This window comes from Nerophis lumbriciformis, linkage group LG19 (assembly GCF_033978685.3).
Source record: "Nerophis lumbriciformis linkage group LG19, RoL_Nlum_v2.1, whole genome shotgun sequence".
NCBI classification, from domain to species: Eukaryota; Metazoa; Chordata; class Actinopteri; order Syngnathiformes; family Syngnathidae; genus Nerophis; species Nerophis lumbriciformis.
In genome coordinates, this window is record NC_084566.2 from 30978388 (window position 1) to 31003587 (window position 25200).

Genomic DNA, 25200 nt, shown 5'->3' on the forward strand with positions numbered 1-25200 from the left:
CTGCATCTTCCTTTTCACAATACCCCACAGATTTTCTATGGGGCTAAGGTCAGGGGAGTTGGCGGGCCAATTTAGAACAGAAATACCATGGTCCGTAAACCAGGCACGGGTAGATTTTGCGCTGTGTGCAGGCGCCAAGTCCTGTTGGAACTTGAAATCTCCATCTCCATAGAGCAGGTCAGCAGCAGGAAGCATGAAGTGCTCTAAAACTTGCTGGTAGACGGCTGCGTTGACCCTGGATCTCAGGAAACAGAGTGGACCGACACCAGCAGATGACATGGCACCCCAAACCATCACTGATGGTGGAAACTTTACACTAGACTTCAGGCAACGTGGATCCTGTGCCTCTCCTGTCTTCCTCCAGACTCTGGGACCTCGATTTCCAAAGAAAATGCAAAATTTGCATGGTTGGGTGATGGTTTGGGGTGCCATGTCATCTGCTGGTGTCGGTCCACTCTGTTTCCTGAGATCCAGGGTCAACGCAGCCGTCTACCAGCAAGTTTTAGAGCACTTCATGCTTCCTGCTGCTGACCTGCTCTATGGAGATGGAGATTTCAAGTTCCAACAGGACTTGGCGCCTGCACACAGCGCAAAATCTACCCGTGCCTGGTTTACGGACCATGGTATTTCTGTTCTAAATTGGCCCGCCAACTCCCCTGACCTTAGCCCCATAGAAAATCTGTGGGGTATTGTGAAAAGGAAGATGCATAATGCCAGACCCAAAAACGCAGAAGAGTTGAAGGCCACTATCAGAGCAACCTGGGCTCTCATAACACCTGAGCAGTGCCAGAAACTCATCGACTCCATGCCACGCCGCATTAACGCAGTAATTGAGGCAAAAGGAGCTCCAACCAAGTATTGAGTATTGGACATGCTCATATTTTTCATTTTCATACTTTTCAGTTGGCCAACATTTCTAAAAATCCCTTTTTTGTATTAGCCTTAAGTAATATTCTAATGTTGTGACACACGGAATTTTGGATTTTCATTTGTTGCCACTTCAAATCATCAAAATTAAATGAAATAAACATTTGAATGCATCAGTCTGTGTGCAATGAATAAATATAATGTACAAGTTACACCTTTTGAATGCAATTACTGAAATAAATCAAGTTTTTCAAAATATTCTAATTTACTGGCTTTTACCTGTATATTTACTTCAAGAAAAAGGCTAAAAAGTATTTTTTTCAGCAACAGAACTTTAAGACAAACACAAAATGAAAAGCAGAACAAGTCATAACACAAAATATAGATTTGCAAGGTCAAACAAACAACAGCAAATCAAGTTAAGTTAAGTTAAAGTTAAAGTAGCAATGATAGTCACACACACACTAGGTGCGGTGAAATTTGTCCTCTGCATTTGACCCATCCCCTTGTTCACCACCTGGGAGGTGAGGGGAGCAGTGGGCAGCAGCGGTGCCACGCCCGGGAATCATTTTTGGTGATTTAACCCCCAATTTAACCCCAAGACCTACTCAGTGGCCTAGTGGTTAGAGTGTCCGCCCTGAGATGGGTAGATTGTGAGTTAAAACCCCGGCCGAGTCATACCAAAGACTATAAAAATGGGAGCCATTACCTCCCTGCTTGGCACTCAGCATCAAGGCTTGGAATTGGGGGTTAAATCACCAAAAATGATTCCCGGGCATGGCCACCGCTGCTGCCCACTGCTCCCCTCACCTCCCAGGGGGTGATCAAGGGTGATGGGTCAAATGCAGAGAATAATTTTGCCACACCTAGTGTGTGTGTGACAATCATTGCTACTTTAATTCCAAGCCTTAATGCTGAGTGCCAAGCAGAGAGGTAATGGTTCCCATTTTTATAGTCTTTGGTATGACCTCCTTATCAGACTCATCAGATGTGTCTGTGTCTTCTGGACAGAAACCTGTTCATCCGTATCACTATGCTGCTCTGTGTCCTCTCCCTCATTTTCACCCAAAAAATTATCCAGAATTTCTCTCACTGTAAATCTTTTTTTCATTTTTGCATGCTGCAAATTGGAGATGTGCACTCTGCAAGTCACCAACTCTATACTGAATTGACCTCACATGTCTGGACATGCCCGTCTTTGTTTGTTTTTGTACTGGATAACAAGGTAAAATGAGAATCCCCTAAAGCTCACATGATTGGGAGAGGAGCTGGCTGTCAGTGTGTTCAGTTTTGGCTCTAATTATTGCTTTATAATCTTATTTTTATAACTGGGTTGAAACCGACCCTAACAACACCAAGGTCATAATTTCAACCAGAACATTTTATAATTTAGTAAAAAAAAAAAACTGTTTTATTTTGTTGAAATAGAGGTTCCTGACAAAGTCAAAAAGCTGTGATGCAAAAAAATAAATTTATGTGGTTCTTTTATGCATTTAAAAACTAAAACGGGTCGGTACCAACCCTAACACAAGACGAAGGTTAGGAATATTTTTCAACATATTGAGCAAAAAGGTCTCATTTTTTTTTCTACCAAGAAAAGAGCACTTGTTATTAGTGAGAATATACTTATTTTAAGGTATTTTTGGCTTCATTGAGGTTAGCTAATTTTAGTTGTTTTGGAAAGTCTTGACAAGCCGAATTTTCTTGTTCTATTGGCAGATAATTTTGCTTAGTTCGAATAAAATACCCCTAATTTTTGTATTTTTTTTTCTTGTTTTTGAACACTGACTTTTTGCAGTGCAGTGTTGATGTTAAAAAGTGAGTGACAACGATCTGAAAGCATCTACTGTTTTACACAATATACTTTTAATGGCTTTCTGAATGATAAATCACTTAAATGAGGCCTAATTGGCTATCAAAATCGAGAGAAATCATTATGTTGGATGTGTCAGCGTCACTTAAAGGCTGGTAATATTTTAGTGTCTAGAGCAGGGGTCGGCAACCCAAAACATCGAAAGCGCCATATTGTACCCAAAAATAAAAAAATAAAAATCTGTCTGTAGCCGCAAAAAATTAAAAGTCTTATATAACACACATGACGTAAGTGTCTATATTAGCCTACTATCAAAATGACTCTAAAAGTCTTATATAAGTATTATAATGAAGGAAACACATGATGTAAGTGTCTATATTAGCCTGTCGGATAAGCGGAAGAAGATGGATGGATGGAATATATTAGCCTACTATCAAAAAATGAGGCATAATGATTCAATATGTACATATAGCTAGCCTAAATAGCATGTTGATATTGATTAGCTTGCAGTCATGGACTGACCAAATATGTCCGATTAGCACTCCAACAAGTCAACAACATCAACAACAGCATTCACGCACAGTATAAAACATTTGGTGGACAAAATGAGACAGAGAAGGAGTGGAAGATTTTACATGTAAACAAACTGTTGCGTCACAGTCCACACTATGGGGAGTTCAAGCACCGTCGAAATTAGTAGTACAAAACAATGTTTACCAAATATTCTCATCAGTGAAGCACACACAAACATATTAAACAGTGGGGTTTTTAACATTTGGGAAGGTTTGTGTCATGTTTGTCCTCAAACAAAAAAAATATTTTTCCCCCATCTTTTTCCATTTTCAATCCTTTTTGAAAACTACTCCAGGGAGCCACTAGGGTGGCACTAAAGAGCCGCGGGTTGCTGACCCCCGGTCTAGAGAGACCAAAACTGAACCTAATTTTGTGATGCCTTTTCATCACTTAATCACTAAACTGTGTCTAATAGTAAAAATTCCATTTAAGTGAAATTTCAATAGTCTTGGGTAGGGGCAAATATAATTAGCTGCACTATACTCAGTATACATTTAAATATATAATAATGGCTTACATTTTAACATATTTAAACATATTCTGACTGGTAATTGAGGTCAATTACACTTTTTTACAGTATTAGAATTATAGCCTGGATATAAGACTATCTACAGGTTGTCTTTTATTTGTAGTTGAGATTTTTATACGTGCAACCATGGATGGTATTGAAAAAATAATTCAAAATGTATTTTGAAAACAACATTGTATTTCTCGGAGCATTCAATCGATCCCAACTGGACTGTTTGGGTTGTCTTAGAAGACGTTTCGCAGCGATGAGAGACGAAACAATTGAATGCCCTGAGATTACAAAGACCGAGATCAGGGGTCGGCAACCCAAAATGTTGAAAGAGCCACATTAGACCAAAAATACAAAAAAAAAAATCTGCCTGGAGCCGCAAAAAAAATGTAAAGCCTTATATAAGTGTTATAATGAAGGCAACACATGATGTAAGTGTCTACATTAGCTATATTAGCCGACTATCAAAATGACTATGTGTCGCAGGCTGATGCAAATCTTCGTTGACAGAAATGTTGAAATGTAATATTTATTCTACACATTTTTACAACATTGGAAAACATTACTAAAACAGAGGCTTTTCAGAGGGTGAGATAACTCCTGGAAATTACTGGCTTAGAATGGCCAAAGGTATAGATGTGTGTGTACAAGTTGAACAAAACGGAAACTACAAATAAAATGATCTCAAATATACCTAAAATACGAGGCGTAATGATGCAATATGTACATACAGCTAGCATAAATAGCATGTTAGCATCGATTAGCTTGCAGTGATCAAATAAGTCTGATTAGCACTCCACACAAGTCAATAACATCAACAAAGCTGAGCCTTGTGGATTCACGCACAGCATAAAACGTTTGATGGACAAATAGAGACAAAGAAGGAGTGGCATAAAACACGTCTTTCTGTGGCAGCATCAAGGAAAGTTGTACATGTAAACAAACTACGGTGCGTTCAAGGACTTTCGAAATTAGGACAAAATGTCGCGCGCCAAATACTCTCATCAGTGAAACATGTTTAATGTAAACAGTGGGATTTCTAACAATTAGGAAGGTTTGTGTCATGTTTGTCCTCCTAGAGAAACCATATTAAAACAAAAAAATATTTTTTTCCCCAAATTTTTTTCCATTTTTGAAAAAGCTCCAGGGAGCCACTAGGGCGGCGCTAAAGAGCCGTTTTTGGCTCTAAAGCTGCGCGTTGCCGACCCCGACCTAGATGAATGAGAACATCCATAGACTACATTGTATTTCCCTACTTTTTAGCTAGAAAATGTTTGCAAAAATCAAACTGGTCAAACTGGAAAAAGAACAAGAACAATACAAAAAAAGTAATAAGGTGGTAGTAGGTTAGGACAGTGTTTTTCAACCTTTTTTGAGCCAAGGCACATTTTTTGCGTTGAAGAAATCCGGCAGAAATCATTAAAAAATTAATTGACAGTAAAAAGTCGTTCTCGCAATTGTTGGATATGACTTTAAACCATAACCAAGCATGCATCAATATAGCTCTTGTCTCAAAATAGGTGTACTGTCACCACCTGTCACATCACGCCATAACTTATTTGGAGTTTTTTGCTGTTTTCCTGTTTGTAGAGTTTTAGTTCTTGTCTTGCGCTCCTATTTTGGTGGCTTTTTCTCTTTTTTGTGGTATTTTCCTGTAGCAGTTTCATGTTTTCCTTTGAGCGATATTTCCCGCATCTACTTTGTTTTAGCAATCAAGAATATTTCAGTTGTTTTTATCCTTCTTTGTGGGGACATTGTTGATTGTCAAGTCATGTTCGGATATACATTGTGGACGCCGTCTTTGCATTCTGTTTTTGTTTACTTTGTAGCCAGTTCAGTCTTAGTTTCGTTCTGCATAGCCTTCCCTAAGCTTAAATGCCTTTTCTTAAGAGTACTCGCCTTTTGTTTATTTTTGGTTTAAGCATTAGATACTTTTTTACCTGCACCCTGCCTCCCGCTGTTTCCGACATCTACAAAGCAATTAGCTACCGGCTGCCACCTACTGATATGGAAGAGCATGACACGGTTACTCTGCCGAGCTCTAGACAGCACCGACACTCAACAACAACACATCATTTGCAGACTATAATTACTGGTTTGCAAAAAATATTTTTAACCCAAATAGGTGAAATCAGATAATCTCCAACGGCACACCAGACTGTATGCCGTGGCACAGTGGTTGAAAAACACTGGGTTAGGATAAAAAAAAAGAGACATTTAAAAAAAATAAAAAATTCTTACTGTCGCTTTAGCTGCTCTACAGATTTTCGCTCCTCCTCCAGTCGCTCTCGAACCGCCTTCACAATGGTGGCCTGAAAAAGCTCCGCCCCTCTGAGCGACAGACACACACATCAGCAACACAGTTGTGTAGACCACAACCAAGGCAGAACGATCCTCGTTTTGGATCGGATCAAGTTGTACAAAAATCTCTGCATTTGTTCATTAACCTCTTAAGGCCCAAGCTGTTTATTTACATGCTTTTTTTTTCTTTTCTCTCTTTGCTATTTGGGCTTTTTGGACCCTAATTAGAATAAAAACTAAGAATCATCTTTTGATATGATGTACTTAGTCCATAAGTACACAAACGTGTACTTCATGTTTAGTGACATGCTAATTCTTATTTTTACACTTTTTTTTCCCAAATTCCATTGTATGTTATACTCTTCTGACACCACCAGATGGCAGTATAAGTGTCCACATAAGCGGCCATAAGACCCCAATTCAGCAGTGTACACAATTTTGGAAATAAGAGCTAAAAGGTGCTGTCCACGCATGTGGCCACTAAGCCTTTAGAGTTCAAATACATATTTTTTTTAAAAATCAAATACCGAGCATACCAAAAGAGCGTGCATACCTGCAAGCGAGGATCTGTGACGCTCGGATGTCAGCCACCACGTGAAGGAAGTAGTAGCTCATGAAGACGCGGCGCTGCAGCAGCAGGAAGGCAAAGCATATGCTGTCCCAGATGATGCCCGCCTCATCGCTGGGAAGCTCGCACCTCTCGTCAGTGGCTGCTCACACACACACACACACACACACACACACACACACCCACACACCCACACACCCACACACACGTCAGTGCTCAGTCATGTTGTGGTGATGCCAAGGCGCATGCGCTCCTACTCAGGTGATCCTGGTTGGTGTTGATGTTGTACTCCTTGATGGTGCAGGCCAGGCTGAGGAGCTGGATGAGCCAGCACTGCTTTGGGATCAAAGATTTGATGTAGCCGCACGCCAGGATCTGGGAACAACAGGTGTGTGGGTTGGACACTTCTTCTTAACGTTAGAATGGAATGCCAAAAAATAATTGCAGCAATCAACAAAAGTCGCGTAAAAACATAACATTCTCGGTGAAGAAAATTATTAGATATGTCCGATAATGGCTTTTTTGCCGATATCCGATATTCTGATATTGTCCAACTCTTAATTACCGATTCCGATATCAACCGATACCGATGTATACAGTCGTGGAATTAACACATTATTATGCCTAATTTTGTTGTGATGCCCCGCTGGATGCATTAAACAATGTAACAAGGTTTTCCAAAATAAATCAACTCAAGTTATGGAAAAAAGTGCCAACATGGCACTGCCATATTTATTATTGAAGTCACAAAGTGCATTATTTTTTTTAACATGCCTCAAAACAGCAGCTTGGAATTTGGGACATGCTCTCCCTGAGAGAGCATGAGGAAGTTGAGGTGGGCGGGGTCGAGGTGGGGGGAGGGATAACGGGGGGTGTTATTGTAGCGTCCCGGAAGAGTTAGAGCTGCAAGGGGTTCTGGGTATTTGTTCTGTTGTGTTTGTTGTGTTACGGTGCGGATGTTCTCCCAAAATGTGTTTGTCATTCTTGTTTGGTGTGGGTTCACAGTGTGGCGCATATTTGTAACAGTGTTAAAGTTGTTTATACGGCCACCCTCAGTGTGACCTGTAAGGCTGTTGACCAAGTATGGCTTGCATTCACTTGTGTGTGAGAAAAGCTGTAGATATTATGTGATTGGGCCGGCACGCAAAGGCGGTGCACTGCAAAAACTGAAATTTAAGTAAGATTAAATATCTCAAATAAGGGTGATATTTGCTTATTTTCTGTCTGATAAGATCATTCTTCTCACTAAGCAGATTTTATGTTAGAGTGTTTTACTTGTTTTAAGTGTTTTGGTCCTAAATGATCTCAGTAAGATATTACAGCTTGTTGCTGAGATTTGATGACCTATATTGAGTAAAACATGCTTGGAACTAGAATATCAACTGTTGCAAAGCTGTGTCATCAACACTCACAAGTATAAAACTACTTTTTTAAAGTAATAATTTCTTATTTCAAGCATGTAAAAAAGAAAATCATGACTTTGACACAATTATGTCTCATATTAAAACAGATGACAGCCAAATGTACTTTGCCGTTTTATTTTCAATGAAACAATAGAAAATACGTACTCATATAGTAGTACAGTTGTTATTAGTGAGACTATACTTATTTTGAGGTATTTTTGGGTTCATTGAGGTTAGCTAATTTTACTTGTTTTGGAAAGTCTTGACAAGCCAAATGTTCTTGTTCTATTGGCAGATAATGTTGCTTAGTTCAAATAAAATACCCCTAATTTTTTGTATTTTTTTTTCTCTTGTTTTTGAACACTGACTTTTTGCAGTGTGCCTTTAAGGCACGCCCCCAATATTGTTGTCTGGGTGGAAATAGTGAGAAATGTTTGCCCCGGGAGATTTTCTGGAAGGGCACTGAAATTCGGGAGTCTCCCGGGAAAATCGGGAGGATTGGCAAGTATGACTGGGAGACGCAACTGCTCTGTACTTCTCCCTATGTCCGTGTACCACTCCGTACAGCGGCGCTTTAAAAAGTCATAAATGTTACTTTTTGAACCCGATATTGATAATTTACACTTTAAAGCATTTATCGGACATCTCTAGTAAATATGTTTTATATTTATTATAACAATTATAGCCGTCACTACTGTATGATCAACTTTGTACCATATTTTTCGGACTATAAGTCACAGTTTTTTTCATAGTTTGGCCGGGGGTGCGACTTATACTCAGGAGCGACTTATGTGTGAAATTATTAACACATTACCGTAAAATATCAAATAATATTATTTAGCTCATTCACGTAAGAGACTAGACGTATAAGATTTCATGGTATTTAGCGATTAGGAGTGACAGATTGTTTGGTATACGTATAGCATGTTCTATATGTTATAGTTATTTGAATGACTCTTACCATAATATGTTACGTTAACATACCAGGCACGTTCTCAGTTGGTTATTTATGCCTCATATAACGTACACTTATTCACCCTGTTGTTCACTATTCTTTATTTATTTTAAATTGCCTTTCAAATGTCTATTCTTGGTGTTGGGTTTTATCAAATAAATTTCCCCAAAAAATGCGACTTATAAATGTTTTTTTTCCTTCTTTATTATGCATTTTCGGCAGGTGAGACTTATACTCCGGTGCGACTTATACTCCGAAAAATACGGTATTACTATTCACTAATAAAGTACTTGTAACTGCTTACTCACGGACAAAATGTTCTTCATGGTGATGACAAATATGTTGTAGGCGATCAGGAAGTCCCAGTAGTGGAGGATCTTCTTGATAGGCTTGAGCAAGAGTTCGCCGCCAAAGAGCAGGAAGTAGAAACACGCCACCAAGTAGCCCATGCAAAACACACTAATGCGCGTGGTGCCCGTGATGAAGATGATGGTCAGCACGAACCAGAACAGGTAGCTGAACATGATGACTTTCAACATGTCCAGGTAGGACCTGGTGAGAAAAAAAAAGGGGCGACGGTTAAAGCGCTGACTTGAAACCTGCACTTCATCCGAGCATCTTGGCTCACATTTCAGCTTTGATAGAAAGAAAATAAACCTGCGTCTTGAAATAGAACCTTTTAGTCGCGCCTGTTGGCATGCTTATAACCCAGCTGAGTGGACGCTCGCAGCGGATTTTGTGTGTGTTTGTGAGTGTGTGTGTGTGTGTGTGTGTGTGTGTGTGTGTGTGTGTGTTATTGGCATGTGTATGGATGCTGCGCTCTACCATTATACACTATATCAGGGCTGGGCAATTATTTTGACTCAGGGGCCAAATTTAGAGAAAAAAAATGTCTGGGGGTCGATATATCTGCTTAATAGGGACACTAATACAAACACTCATATACCCAGAATGTACATGAAAATAAAGAATGTGGGATTTACAATATTAACTATGAACGATAAAACACTGAATATTGACAGCTTTAGAACTTTGTTGTAAAAATCTCCTTCCGTGTCTGTCCCTGACACCCGCATTTCAGGCTGGCCGCTCTGGAAACACTCTGTGGAAACACTGCTTGGTGCCTCGTCTGAGCTTCTGTGACTTAGATGACCATAGTAACTAATTAGATTACCATAGTAACTAGTATATCATGCAAAAGCGCAGATTCCAAGCATTGAAATACAAACCCCGTTTCCATATGAGTTGGGAAATTGTGTTAGATGTAAATATAAATGATGATTTGCAAATCTTTTCAACCCATATTCAATTGAATGCACTACAAAGACAAGATATTTGATGTTCAAACTCATAAACTTTATTTTTTTTTTTGCAAATAATAATTAACTTAGAATTTCATGGCTGCAACACGTGCCAAAGTAGTTGGGAAAGGGCATGTTCACCACTGTGTTACATGGCCTTTTCTTTTAACAACACTCAATAAACGATTGGGAACTGAGGAAACTAATTGTTGAAGCTTTGAAAGTGGAATTTTTTCCCATTCCTGTTTTATGTAGAGCTTCAGTCGTTCAACAGTCCGCTGTCGTATTTTACGCTTCATAATGCGCCACACGTTTTCGATGGGGGACAGGCCTGGACTGCAGGCGGGCCAGGAAAGTACCCGCACTCTTTTTTTACGAAGCTACGCTGTTGTAACACGTGCTGAATGTGGCTTGGCATTGTCTTGCTGAAATAAGCAGGGGCGTCCATGAAAAAGACGGCGCTTAGATGGCAGCATATGTTGTTCCAAAACCTGTATGTACCTTTCAGCATTAATGGTGCCTTCACAGATGTGTAAGTTACCCATGTCTTGGGCACTAATGCACCCCCATACCATCACAGATGCTGGCTTTTGAACTTTGCGTCGATAACAGTCTGGATGGTTCGCTTCCCCCTTGGTCCGGAGGACACGATGTCAAATATTTCCAAAAACAATTTGAAATGTGGACTCGTCAGACCACAGAACACTTTTCCACTTTGCATGAGTCCATCTTAGATGATCTCGGGCCCAGAGAAGCCGGCGGCGTTTCTGGATGTTGTTGATAAATGGCTTTCGCTTTGCATGGTAGAGCTTTAACTTGCACTTACAACTGTATTTAGTGACAGTGGTTTTCTGAAGTGTTCCTGAGCCCATGTGGTGATATCCTTATGTGATTGATGTCGGTTTTTGATACAGTGCCGTCTGATGGATCGAAGGTCATGGTCATTCAATGTTGGTTTCCGGCCATGCTGCTTACGTGGAGTGATTTCTCCAGATTCTCTGAACCTTTTGATGATATTATGGATTGTAGATGTTGAAATCTCTGAATTTCTTGCAACTGCCCTTTGAGAAAGGTTGTTCTTAAACTGTTTGACTATTTGCTCACGCAGTTGTGGACAAAGGGGTGTACCTCGCCCCATCCTTTCTTGTGAAAGACTGAGCATTTTTTGGGAAGCTGTTTTTATACCCAATCATGGCACCCACCTGTTCCCAATTTGCCTGTTCACCTGTGGGATGTTCCAAATAAGTGTTTGATGAGCATTCCTCAACTTTATCAGTATTTATTGCCACCTTTCCCAACTTCTTTGTCACGTGTTGCTGCCATCAAATTCTAAAGTTAATGATTATTTGCAAAATGTTTATCAGTTTGAACATCAAATATGTTGTCTTTGTAGCATATTCAACTGAATATGGGTTGAAAATGATTTGCAAATCATTGTATTCCGTTTATATTTACATCTAACACAATTTCCCAACTCATAAGGAAACAGGGTTTGTACTTTGTATAGTTCAAGACTTACGGTCATTTGAAAACATCACTACACATCATAATGGCAGCTACAGTTTCCATCTTAAAGATCTAAAAAATTATTTGGGAATGTCCGGCGGGCCAGGTTGAAAAGCTTAATGGGCCGCATGTGGCCCCCGGGCCTTAATTTGCCCAGGTCTGCATTATATGATGGATGCGGTGAAACGATAGGAAGCAGCATTCATTTGATGGCCCTGGCACCAACAACACCGTTGAGATGATCAATTGCTGCCTTGATGGGTTAGCGAGAAAATACCTTTTCCATACTTGAAAGCTATTTATTGAGTTACAGCACAGGGCAAAAGTGCCTAAGTAGCGCAGTGACCGACAGAGTGTTTTTGCGGATTATGGATTTCTCCCCCCCTCCGCGTGTCCGTTATTTGATCCTGGCGGGTGGGGGTGCGTGCGAAAGGATGGAATAAGTGCAGAGAGGTTTTGGTGTGCGGCCTTGTTGATGGACACAGAGTGCGTAAATAAAAGACATGTCCACTTTGTGCATCAAAACAGTGGAATGTGAAGCGCTGAGGGGATCAATAGGAGCAGACTGACCGGTCGGTATGCAATCTCGGCCTTTTGTAACTCCATCTGGCCTGTACCTCAAGGAGTCGAGTGACGTATACATCAAGACCAGGTTTGTCGTGGGGAAAAACAAGACCAGACAAAGTGGCTTGTCCCTCACTTCCCAGTTTGTTGGTTTCTTTCTTTCTTTAGTTTATTTCGAACATGAACACACTTACAGCATAATACATCGCACAATTTCATATCATTTCTGTTTACATCATACCCGAAAAGGGGTAGGAAGAAGCAAAGCTTATTTAATCCTATCCCTTTCCCACTTCAGAGCGTTTACAAATATATAGAATCATTTACTGACCTTTTTATATAATAAAATCAAATCTGTGAATTAGTATAAACAAAAGTTTTGTAATATGTAATTAATTCAGTCATTATTAACATACTGAGATGAATAATATCTTATTTTCAATAAGGTTGAAAGTATTTTTCTAATGTTTCTTCTTTGTACTTTGTAAGCACTATTCATTTGAACAACCTCTTAACTGGATCATATCAGTACAATGTTTAACATCTTTGCTTAATCCATTTAATTCCACATACTGATATGCTAAAGGTAGAAGTGTTGTACGTGCGTACAAATGTTTTAAATTATTTTTTCCTCTAAGGCAGTGGTTCTTAACCTTGTTGGAGGTACCGAACCCCACCAGTTTCATATGCACATTCACCGAACCCTTCTTTAGTGAAAAATTAAATGTTGTTGTTTTTAAAATTCAAGACAAAGTTATATGTTTTTGGTAACACTTTAGTATGGGGAACATATTCTAAGTAACAAAGACTTAATTTTGAGTTTTTTGGACACTAGGGGAACATATTCTAAGTAACAAAGACTTAATTTAGAGTTATTTGTTTAGGGTTAGAGGGTTAGGGTTATAATAAGGCAGTGGTTCTTAACCTGGGTTCGATTGAACCCTAGGGGTTCGGTGAGTCGGCCTCAAGGGTTCGGCAGAGGTCAAGACACACCCGACTCATCGTGTAAATAAAAACTTCTCCCTATCTGATACGGACTATCCTTCTTTGAGGGGACATTGCTGATTGTCATGTCATGTACGGGATGTGCTTTGTGGACGCCGTCTTTGCTCCACACGCTGTAAGTTTTTGCTGTCGTCCAGCATTCTGTTTTTGTTGACTTTGTAGCCAGTTCAGTTTTACTTTTGTTTTACATAGCCATCCCTATGCTTCAGTGCCTTTTCCTAGCGAGACTTGCCTTTTGTTGATTTTTGGTTTAAGCGTTACATACCTTTTTACCTGCACGCTGTTTCCCGCTGTGCTCTGCCTATTGGGATCACGACAAACCATCCTCGACGCGTTCCGACTTCTACAAAGCAATGAACTACCTGCTGCCACCTACTGGTATGGAGTATTACATGGTTACCCTGCCAAGCTCTACACAGCACAGGCACTAGATAATGCCACATTATTATGATTGATTTGCAAAAAATATTTTTTGGACCAATTAGGTGAAGTTGCATAATTTCCCACGGCACACTAGGCAATATATCACGGCACACTAGTGCCGCGGCACAGTGGTTAAAAATCACTGCCCCAAAAAATGTTCCCTCTAATTTGCAGGTTTTTTGATTGATTGATTGAAACTTTTACTAGCAGATTGCAAAGGAAGAGAATGCACAGTACAGTACCGTATTTTTCGGAGTATAAGTCGCACCTGCCGAAAATGCATAATAAAGAAGGAAAAAAACATATATAAGTTGCACTGGAGCCAAACTATGAAAAAAAACTGCGACTTATAGTCCGAAAAATACGGTACATATTCCGTACAATTGACCACTAAATGGTAACACCTGAATAAGTTTTTCAACTTGTTTAAGTCGGGGTCCACGTTAATCAATTCATGGTAATGTGTGTAAGGTGTGTAATTTGTTGTGAGTTCATGCACTGTGTTGGTTTTGTTCTTTGAACAAGGTGATGTTCATGCACGGTTCATTTTGTGCACCAGTAAAAAAACATACGACTTTTTCTTAAATTTGAAAAAAATATATATATATACCGGTATATATATTGTTCACTAAAGAAGGGTTCGGTGAATACGCATATCAAACTGTTGGGGTTCGGTACCTGCAACAAGGTTAAGAACCACTGATCTAAGCACTCCCCGCGACCCCGTGAGGGACAAGCGGTGGAAACCGGATGAATGGATGATCTCAGTACTAGTGTAAGAGTAGTAGTACACCATGTACCTGCAGTGGATGAAGTCCGGGACGGGGTTGTGAACACTGAAGGAGGACGCATCCAGATCCCTGCAGATCTCCACGTTGTCTCCGGCCATGATGCGGACGGCCGCCTTGTTTTCATCGTCAAACACCTGCCTCTGCATTGAGGCACACAGCAGCAGCATGAAGTCGTCTGGAGGCGATGGAGAGGACAAAAACATAACATGAACTTTTATTTACTCTTTACTACTGTTTCGATTGTAATGTACAGTACGCCCAACTGACACAAATCTCAAATTGAATTGAAAGGGAGTTAAAGTGCGTTGCTATGGAAATCAATGAAAAACACACAATAAAAGCCTGATAAATGTCATTATTTATCGCCATGAGCTCCACAAATTTAGAGGAAGGAGGCAAAGAAACATACAGATAAGGAAGGATGGATTGGGCCTGGAGAGGAAGTCGGGGACATAGAGCCACTTCACCACATTGGAGTCTGTCTTGGAGCTTGGGAATCTCCAAGGATAGTCTGAAATGAATGCATGCACACATCAATATGAATATCTCTGATCAGAACAAGACTCATGAAGTCATGATATCCAAGCCCAAGAGTGGTGAGGACGGCGGAAAAGATCATCAGGACTCCTCTTCCTCCTATCCAGGAGATCGCAAAAAGCCGCTGCCTGACCAGGGCTCAGAAAACCTGCAAAGACTCCTCCCACCCCCACCAAGGACTGTTTTCACTGCTGGACTCTAGAAAGAGGTTCCGCAGCCTCCGAAGCAGAACCTCCAGGTTCTGTAACAGCTTCTTCCCTCAGGCCGTAAGACTCTTGAATGCATCATAATTAAATTATCCTCTCAACTCCCCCCAAAATGGATTAACTCGCTGGAACAAAAAAGACAATATAACATACATCCATAAACGTGGACGCATGTGAAAAAGTGCAATATATTTATCTGTACAGTAATCTATTTATTTATATATATTTATTTATTTTATATATATATTTATATATCATTTATATATATTTATTTATTTATATACGCACCTTATTGCTTTTTTTATCCTGCACTACCATGAGCTTATGTAACGAAATTTCGTTCTTATCTGTGCTGTAAAGTTCAAATTTGAATGACAATAAAAAGGAAGTCTAAGTCTTAACGGGGAACTGCACTTTTTTTTTAAAATTTTTCCCTATTTGTTCACAATCATTACGAGAGACATGACGACGGATGCTATTTATTTTTTTGTGCATTCTAAATATCAAATAAATGTGATCAAAAGTCCGCTTACAATGGAACCTAATAAGGGAGCCGCTCTATTCTGCCTATAAAGCCCTTAAAAACATCCAAACACCTCAATTATGGTTTTTATACATGCTGAAAGTATACAGTCGTGCTCATTAGTTTACATACTCTGGGAGAATTTATGATTTCTTGGCCATTCCTCAGAGAATATGAATGATAACACAAAAACCTTTCTTCCACTCATGCTTAATGGTAGTGTGAAGCTATTTATTGGCAAAAAACTGTGTTTACTCTTTTTAAATCAAAATGACAAAAGAAAGTACCCAAATGACCCCGATCAAAAGTTTACATACCCCTGTGACTTTGATCTGATAACATGCACGGTGATAACATGTTTGTTGACACAAACATGTTTGAATGGCTAATCAAGGTTCCAATCCTCACCTGTGACATGTTTGTTTGGAATTAATGTGTGTGTATAAAAGGTCAGTGAGTTTCTGGGCTTCTGACAGACTATTGCATCTTTCATCCAGTGCTGCACAGATGTTTCTGGATTCTGAGTCATGGGGAGGGCAAAATAATTGTCAAAGGATCTGCGAGAAAGGGTAATTGAACTGCATAAAACAGGAAAGGGGTATAAAAAGCTATCCAAGAAATTGAGAATGCCAATCAGCAGTGTTCAAACGCTGATTAAGAAGTGGAAAATGAGGGATTCAGGTAGACCAGCAAAGATTTCAGCCACAACTGCCAGGAAAATTGTTCGAGATGCAAAGAAAAATCCACAAATAACTTCAGCTGAAATACAGGACTCTCTGAAAAATTGTGGTGTGACTGTTTCAAGATGCACAATAAGGAGGCACTTGAAGAAAAATGGGCTGCATGGTCGAGTCGCCAGAAGAAAGCCATCACTCCAAATTACTTTGTTCCAGAAGTTTTGAGGCTTGTCTCTGTGCTGTTTGGCGTAATGTAAGTGGGTTTCTTTGTGACATTTGCGCAGAAATGGCTTTGCTACAGGTGAGGATTGGAACCTTGATTAGCCATTCATACCTGTTTGCATCAACTTTTGTGCATGTTATCAGATCAAAGTCACTGTAAACTTTTGATCAGGGTCATTTGGGTACTTTGGCCAAGAAATAATAAATTCTCCCAGGGTATGTAAACTTATGAGCACAACTATATATGTAATGTAGTGACAGGCACATTTATGATAACCTTTAATATTTATGTATTTTGATCATTTTAAACATATGCAGCGCATTAATTTAAAAAACGCATCACGACATTTGCTTTTTTTTCCCCTTCGTCACTGATTTTTACTCACTGCAGACTTTATGAGAGCCTACAAACATAATAAAGCATCAAATACTGTGCAAGGTCTGCGGTCATTAGGATGCCGACTGCTGGGATGTTCACATATTCCCATTCAGATGAAGAATGTCTTATAATCGTCTCAAAGAAAAGCCATCCATTCATCCATTTCCAGGTCCTAAATGGCTGTCAAAGTGTACCCACTTGTCGGAGTACGTCCTCAGCTATCTACTTTCCAGGTGAGAAGCATGATTCATGATCTACAATAAACTTCCAGGGAGCAAGGAAGCAAGGAAAATTTGTCAAAATTGTACACAGGCTTGTTATCACAGCACTGCTATAAATAGTTTGTCTACCTTAGCACTTATAATAATAATAATAATATCACTAATACTTGGTTAATATTCAAGTTACAAAATGTACCGTATTTTTCGGAGTATAAGTCGCACTTGCCGAAAATGCATAATAAAGAAGGAAAAAAACATATATAAGTTGCACTGGAGCCCGGCTAAACTATGAAAAAAACTGCGACTTATAGTCCGAAAAATACGGTAAATGGACTATTGTTGGCGCTTTTTGAATGGTTATTTATTGGATTTTATGGGCACAATAGAGGACCTCCCATTGGCTCCACTGTAAGTGGACTTTTATTTACGTTTATTTAATATTTGGAATTAGAGATGTCCGATATCGGGCTGCCGATATTATCGGCCGATAAATGCTTAAAATGTAATATCGGAAATAATCGGTATCGGTTTCAAAAAGTAAAATTTATGACTTTTTAAAACGCCTCTGTGTACACGGATGTAGGGAGAAGTACAGAGCGCCAATAAACCTTAAAGACACTGCCTTTGCTTGCCGGCCCACTCACATAATATCTACGGTTTTTCACATACACAAGTGAATGCACAGCATACTTGGTCAACAGCCGTACAGGTCACACTGAGGGTGGCCGTATAAACAACTTTAACGCTGATACAAATATGCGCCACACTGTGAACCCACACCAAACAAGAATGACTAACACATTTCGGGAGAACATCCGCACCGTAACACAACATAAACACAACAGAACAAATACCCAGAACCCCTTGCAGCACTAACTCTTCCGGGACGCTACAATATACACCCCCCCCAACCCGGCCCCCCTCAACCTCCTCATGCTCTCTCAGGGAGAGCATGTCCCAAATTCCAAGCTGCTGTTTTGAGGCATGTTAAAAAAAATAATGCACTTTGTGACTTCAATAATAAATATGGCAGTGCCATGTTGGCATTTTTTTTCCATAACTTGAGTTGATTTCTTTTGCAAAACCTTGTTACATTGTTTAATGCATCCAGCGGGGCATCACAACAAAATTAGGCATAATCATGTGTTAATTCTACGACTGTATATATCGGTAGCGGTTGATATCGGAATCGGTAATTAAGAGTTGGACAATATCGGAATATAGGCAAAAAAGCCATTATCGGACATCTCTATTTGGAATGCATTAAAAAAAAATCCATCTTTCGTCATGTCTGTCATAATGATCGTGAACGATAGGCAAAGTTACAAAAAAAATGCAGTTTTCTTTAAGAGCCTAATTACATTCCATTCATCCACCCATCCATTTTCTACCGCTTGTCCCTTTCGGGGTCGCGGGGGGTGCTGGAGCCTATCTCAGCTGCATTCGGGCGGAAGGCGGGGTCCACCCTGGACAAGTCGCCACCTCATCGCAGGGCCAACACAAATAGACAGACAACATTCACACACTAGGGCCAATTTAGTGTTGCCAATCAACCTATCCCCAGGTGCACATTCCTTTATTATTAAATCAAATCCAATCAAACTTTGTTTATGTAGCATTTTTCATGCACAGGCAAATAGCAAATAGAGTGCTGTACAAAATATCAGCGCTTTACAGTATTTGTACAGTATTTGTATGAGTTCAAGATATCATTATGTGATGTATTATCAAGCATTACAGGCATCTTAACATCAATGTGGGCTTTACATGAAAATAAATAAACTCTCTGCTGTTTGAGTGCTTATTCATGTTATGCTCTGCTAAAGCAGTGCTGAAATGGAGTAATGGACTTAAAGACCATTAGCGCACCTTTACAGGCGGCGGGGGGGATCCCGATGCAGACAAAGTACTGGAAGGTCATCATGCAGGCCAGGAAGCAGCAGTACTTGGGCCAGATCTCGGCGATGGCTTTCCTCCTGCGTCGGTACATGACCGTTATCAGGGCAAAGGCGTGGAGCATGGCGTAGAAGTCCATCCGCTGCCCGATCACGTTGACGACCAAGAGCAGGCACGTCTATAGATGGAAGTAGATTACGCATTTGGACAGACTAGGACTCCTTAAAGTCCCTACACTGCAAAAAGTCAGTGTTCAAAAACAAGGGGAAAAAATACAAAAATGAGGGGTATTTTATTTGAACTAAGCAAAATTATCTGCCAATAGAACAAGAACATTCGGCTTGTCAAGACTTTCCAAAACAAGTAAAATTAGCTAACCTCAATGAACCCAAAAATACCTTAAAATAAGTATATTCTCACTAATAACAAGTGCACTTTTCTTGGTAGAAAAAAAAAAAAGAGACCTTTCTGCTCAATATGTTGAAAAACATTCTTAAATGAAGTAAATGCTAGTGCCATTATCTTGACATAATGATATGCGCTCGGCATTACATTTCTTGAAACCAGCAAACTTATACTAAAAACTAATTTATTGTTCTTAATGGAAAGGCAACAAGGCAACCGCTTGTTACTCTCGGGGTCTCCTAGCCGCTCAGGCAAATCATATTGTTTAAAAATGCATTTTTCCATCGATAACATGACATCATCGCGCCAAGTGCGTGCTCTTTCAGTCAATTAGTGCGCATATATACAGCCCAGCCCCCGGCCCAAATTTTTTTGATTGTAACTTGAGAGAATTTATCTGAATGTGCATGAACTATTTCTGTTCAAAATTGTTTGAAATGTCACATGTTAAATGTTTAAATATTAACTTTATTAAATAGTTCACTGTACTGTACTACTATATGAGTACGTATTTTCTATTGTTTCATTGAAAATAAAACAGCAAAGTCCATTTGGCTGTCATCTGTTTTAATTATGAGACACAATTATGTCAAAATCAAGATTTTTTTTTTCATGCTTGAAATAAGAAATTATTACTTTTATACTTGTGAGTGTTGATGACACAGCTTTGCAACAGTTGATATTCTAGTTTCAAGCATGTTTTACTCAATATAGGTCATACAATCTCAGCAACAAGCTGTAATATCTTACTGAGATCATTTAGGACCAAAACCCTTAAAACAAGTAAAACACTGTAACATAAAATCTGCTTAGTGAGAAGAATGATCTTATCAGACAGAAAATAAGCAAATATCACCCTTATTAGAGATATTTAATCTTACTTAGATTTCAGTTTTTGCAGTGTACCTCAAGTCCAAACTTGTAGAAGAAGTAGTTGATGAAGTATTTGATGAAGCAGATGATGCCGATGTCCAGGTGTTGCCGGGTGATATCGTGGAAGATGATCCTGGCAGCGGGAGGCGACAGCTTGTTTCTCAGTCGGAAGTATTGCTGATGGCGGTAGACGGTCACCTCAAACGCCAAGAGTGCCAGAATGAGGAGGTTGTGCTGCACAAAACATTAACCGGTGGGATACATTATGGTTGTCTACAACCAAGCCTTTGTAGTTGTCTTTTGCAGCTCACTCTGATGTAGTCCAGCAGTTCCTCGTTCTTCTGCAGGCCCACCCAGTTGGCTGGATCCACCGGCCCCTTATAGAGCACAGAGTCCTGCATCTCCTCCTTTAGCTTAGCGGAGTAGGCTGCCGGCTGCAATGGGAAATACACACAGGTTTGATTCCCTATCACTGCATGAATATAAATAGCCAATACACAAAGAGCCACACACAAAGTTTTCGTTTCACTAAGTGTAACTTTAGTTAGTTTAGTTTAGTTTATTATTATTCTTCGGTCAATGGTCAACAAAATAAACAAACAGTTGTACATTCATGGATTGAAAATGAAAATGTTGCAGACCGAAAGGGTTTAGGCTGAAGTTGAACACTTATTGCGCCTAACCCTATAAACAAAGTCAAGAACAAGATGAACTTCTGAAAATGATGAACTTGAACCAAGACAAAATCATCAAAAATTCCCACAAGGAAAAACTTGTGACATATTAGCTTTTCTCCTTCACCTTTCCAATGCTTAACACATTTTCCCATATCGCTTAGAGTTTTGGACAAATAATTATTTGGCCGATATTAGAGATGTCCGATAATACCTACTCAGTGGCTTAGTGGTTAGAGTGTCCGCCCTGAGTTCGGTAGGTCGTGAGTTCAAACCCCGGCCAAGTCATACCAAAGACTATAAAAATGGGATCTATTACCTCATTGCTTGACACTCAGCATCAAGGGTTGGAATTGGGGGTTAAATCAGCAAAAATGATTCCCGGGCGCGGCCACTGCTGCTGCTCAATGCTCCCCTCACTCCCAGGGGGTGATCAAGGGTGATGAGTCAAATGCAGAGAATAATTTTGCCACACCTTGTGTGTGCGTGACAATCATTGGTACTTTAACTTTGAACTTTAATATCGGACTGCCGATATTATCGGCCGATAAATGCTTTAAAATGTGATATCGGAAATTATCGGTATCGGTTTCAAAAAGTAAAATGTATGACTTTTTAAAACGCCGCTGTACGGAGTGGTACACGGACGTAGGGAGAAGTACAGAGCCCCAATAAACCTTAAAAGCACTGCCTTAGCGTGCCGGTCCAATCACATAATATCTACGGCTTTTCACACACACAAGTGAATGCAAGCATACTTGGTCAACAGCCATACAGGTCACACTGAGGGTGGCCGTATAAACAACTTTAACACTGTTACAAATATGCGCCACACTGTGAACCCACACCAAACAAGGATGACAAACACATTTCGGGAGAACATCCGCACCGAAACACAACATAAACACAACAGAACAAATACCCAGAACCCCTGGCAGCACTAACTGCTGCTGTTTTGAGGCATGTTAAAACAAATAATGCACTTTGTGACTTCAATAATAAATATGGCAGTGCCATGTTGGCATTTTTATCCATAACTTGAGTTGATTTATTTTGGAAAACCTTGTTACATTGTTTAATGCATCCAGCGGGGCATCACAACAAAATTAGGCATAATAATAACTCCACGACTGTATATATCAGTAGATATCGGAATCGGTAATTAAGAGTTGGACAATATCGGAATATCGGATATCGGCAAAAAAGCCATAAACTACACTGAAATCTACAATTATAAGATAATAGGTATGAATAAATTGTCGGTTATCAGTATCAGTCTTGAGAAGCAGAAAGTTATCGTATCAGCTTGAAAACAAATTTATCATGCAGCCCTAGTTTTTAGTCAATCATTGAGCCTGCCCACTGCTCCCCTCATCTCCCAGGGGGTGATCAAGGGTGATGGGTCAAATGCAGAGAATAATCTCGCCACACCTAGTGTGTGTGTGACAATCATTGGTACTTTAACTTTAAAGTATTTTTCAAAAAGCTTAATTTTGCAAAGTTAATGGGAATTTAGTAAATGGGTATCTTTAGCTGCAAAATGCACACAAGGGTGTCCATAAGACTGTAAGATTGTACATTTGTGTGTGTTCATAGGTATTCATATCCATCCATCCATTTTCTACCGCTTGTCCCGTTCGGGGTCGCGGGGGGTGCCGGAGCCTATCTCAGCTGTATTCGGGCGGAAGGCGGCGTACACCCTGGACAAGTTGCCACCTCATCGCAGGGCCAACACAGATAGACAGACAACATTCACACACTAGGGCCAATTTAGTGTTGCCAATCAACCTATCCCCAGGTGCATGTCTTTGGAGGTGGGAGGAAGCCGGAGTACCTGGAGGGAACCCACGCAGTCACGGGGAGAACATGCAAACTCCACACAGAAAGATCCTGCACTGCAAAAACTGAAATCTAAGTAAGATGAAATATCTCTAATAAGTGTGAGATTTGCTTATTTTCTGTCTGATAAGATCATTCTTCTCACTAAGCAGATTTTATGTTAGAGTGTTTTACTTGTTTTAAGTGTTTTGGTCCTAAATGATCTCAGTAAGATATTACAGCTTGTTGCTGAGATTTTATGACCTATATTGAGTAAAACATGCTTGAAACTAGAATATCAACTGTATAAAACTACTTTTTTAATGTAATAATTTCTTATTTTAAGCATGAAATCATGACTTTGACACAATTGTGTCTCATAATTAAAACAGATGACAGCCAAATGGACTTTGCTGTTTTATTTTCAATGAAACAATTGAAAACACATACTCATATAGTAGTACAGTTGGCACAGTACAGTAAACTGACAGTTAATATTTAAACATTTAACATGTGACATTTCTAACAATGTTGAACAGAAAAAGTTCATGCACATTCAGATAAATTCTTCAAAATTACAATTAAAAACATTTTGGCCGGGCTGTATATATGCGCACTAATTGACTGAAAGAGCACGCACTTGGCGCGATGATGTCATGTTCTCGATTGACAAATGCATTTTTAGACCATGTGATTTGCCTAGGAGACCTCGAGAGTAACAAGCGGTTGCCTTGTTGCCTTTCCATTAAGAACAATAAATTAGTTTTTAGTATAAATTTGCTGGTTTCAAGAAATGTAATGCCGAGCGCATATCATTATGTCAAGATAATGGCACTAGCGTCTACTTCATTTAAGAATGTTTTTCAACATATTGAGCAAAAAGGTCTCTTTTTTTCTATCAAGAAAAGTGCACTTGTTATTAGTGAGAATATACTTATTTTAATGTATTTTTGGGTTCATTGAGGTTAGCTAATTTTACTTGTTTTGGAAAGTCTTGACAAGCCAAATTTTCTTGTTCAATTGGCAGATAATTTTGCTTAGTTCAAATAAAATACCCCTAATTTTTGTATTTTTTTTCTTGTTTTTGAACACTGACTTATTGGCAGTGTGAGCGCAGGATCGAACCCAGGACCTTCGTACTGTGAGGCAGACGCACTAACCCCTCTGCCAACGTGCTGCATATCATTTCCAATACATGCACATTCATGTACAGTAAATGACAAGGAACGGGGTCCTAAATAGAAGAAAAATATTGCTAAAATCCAGGTTATTTATAAATATATACAAAAATATTTCTGAAAAATAAGTAATAATTATTTTTTCTTTTGTTTATTTTCTTTTCTTTTTTCCACTCAAGTTTTACTATCAAGGATTGTATAACTTCTTTTTGCACTCAGATGACCATTTCCTATTGTGTTCACGTCATAGCTTACCATGGTGCAATTCTTGGAGAAGGACGACGGCTTGATGGACGTGAGCTGGTACAACATTTTACACACGATGATGACACATGTCCAGACGGAGCAAACGCTGGAGGCCAGAGGTCGATACTGGCTGTAGGGCAGCGCAAAGGCCCACGACGCCAGGAAAACATAGTTCAGCAAAGACACCTGCTCAGGAGACAATAGATAAGAGGAAGACGTCCCAAAAAAGGTCACGCCATTGGGATAAAACTCGCTCGCTGTATAGTTACCTCACGGATGGCAACCAGGACAATGTAGCAAGACACGATCTTGATGATGTGGATCTCCAGGAGCCACCAGATGAACAGCTGCAGCTTGTGAAAATACTCCAGGAACTTAAGGAAGAGCACGGTGAGCCGGTCGATCACCAGGTGCCATTTGTTCTTCAGGTCTGGGGAGATGAAAACCACACGCCTTAAAATGCTGGCGCTTTGCCACCGAAGCAAACTACCATTAAATAAGAGCACTTAGACACCGTAGAGCAGATCTGCGCCAAGGTTTACACTAGAGATAAATGCGTTAAAATGTAATATCGGAAATTATCGGTATCGTTTTTAATTATTATCGGTATCGTTTTTTTTAATTTTTTATTTTTTTTAATTAAATCAACATAAAAAACACAAGATACACTTACAATTAGTGCACCAACCCAAAAAACCCTCCCCCATTTACACTCATTCACACTCATTCACACAAAAGGGTTGTTTCTTTCTGTTATT

General features: G+C 39.6%; 1 protein-coding gene across 4 annotated transcripts in view; it reads right to left on the minus strand.

Annotated features, from left to right (window-relative positions):
- The window catches only part of piezo2b (piezo-type mechanosensitive ion channel component 2b), a 210226-nt gene that overhangs the window by 48424 nt on the left and 136602 nt on the right, over nt 1-25200 (minus strand). For 3 of the 4 annotated variants that reach the window (XM_061978975.1, XM_061978974.1, XM_061978973.1), the window contains exons 19-29: nt 24712-24872; nt 24452-24628; nt 20838-20960; nt 20560-20760; nt 19222-19426; nt 14997-15098; nt 14597-14762; nt 9306-9549; nt 6897-7014; nt 6625-6781; nt 6012-6101 (exon numbers count right to left, since the gene is read on the minus strand). In XM_061978975.1, the coding sequence (XP_061834959.1) occupies nt 6012-6101; nt 6625-6781; nt 6897-7014; nt 9306-9549; nt 14597-14762; nt 14997-15098; nt 19222-19426; nt 20560-20760; nt 20838-20960; nt 24452-24628; nt 24712-24872 (1744 nt within the window). The remainder of the gene's footprint in view (nt 1-6011; nt 6102-6624; nt 6782-6896; nt 7015-9305; nt 9550-14596; nt 14763-14996; nt 15099-19221; nt 19427-20559; nt 20761-20837; nt 20961-24451; nt 24629-24711; nt 24873-25200) is intronic. The other variant, XM_061978976.1, reaches the window with a different exon arrangement.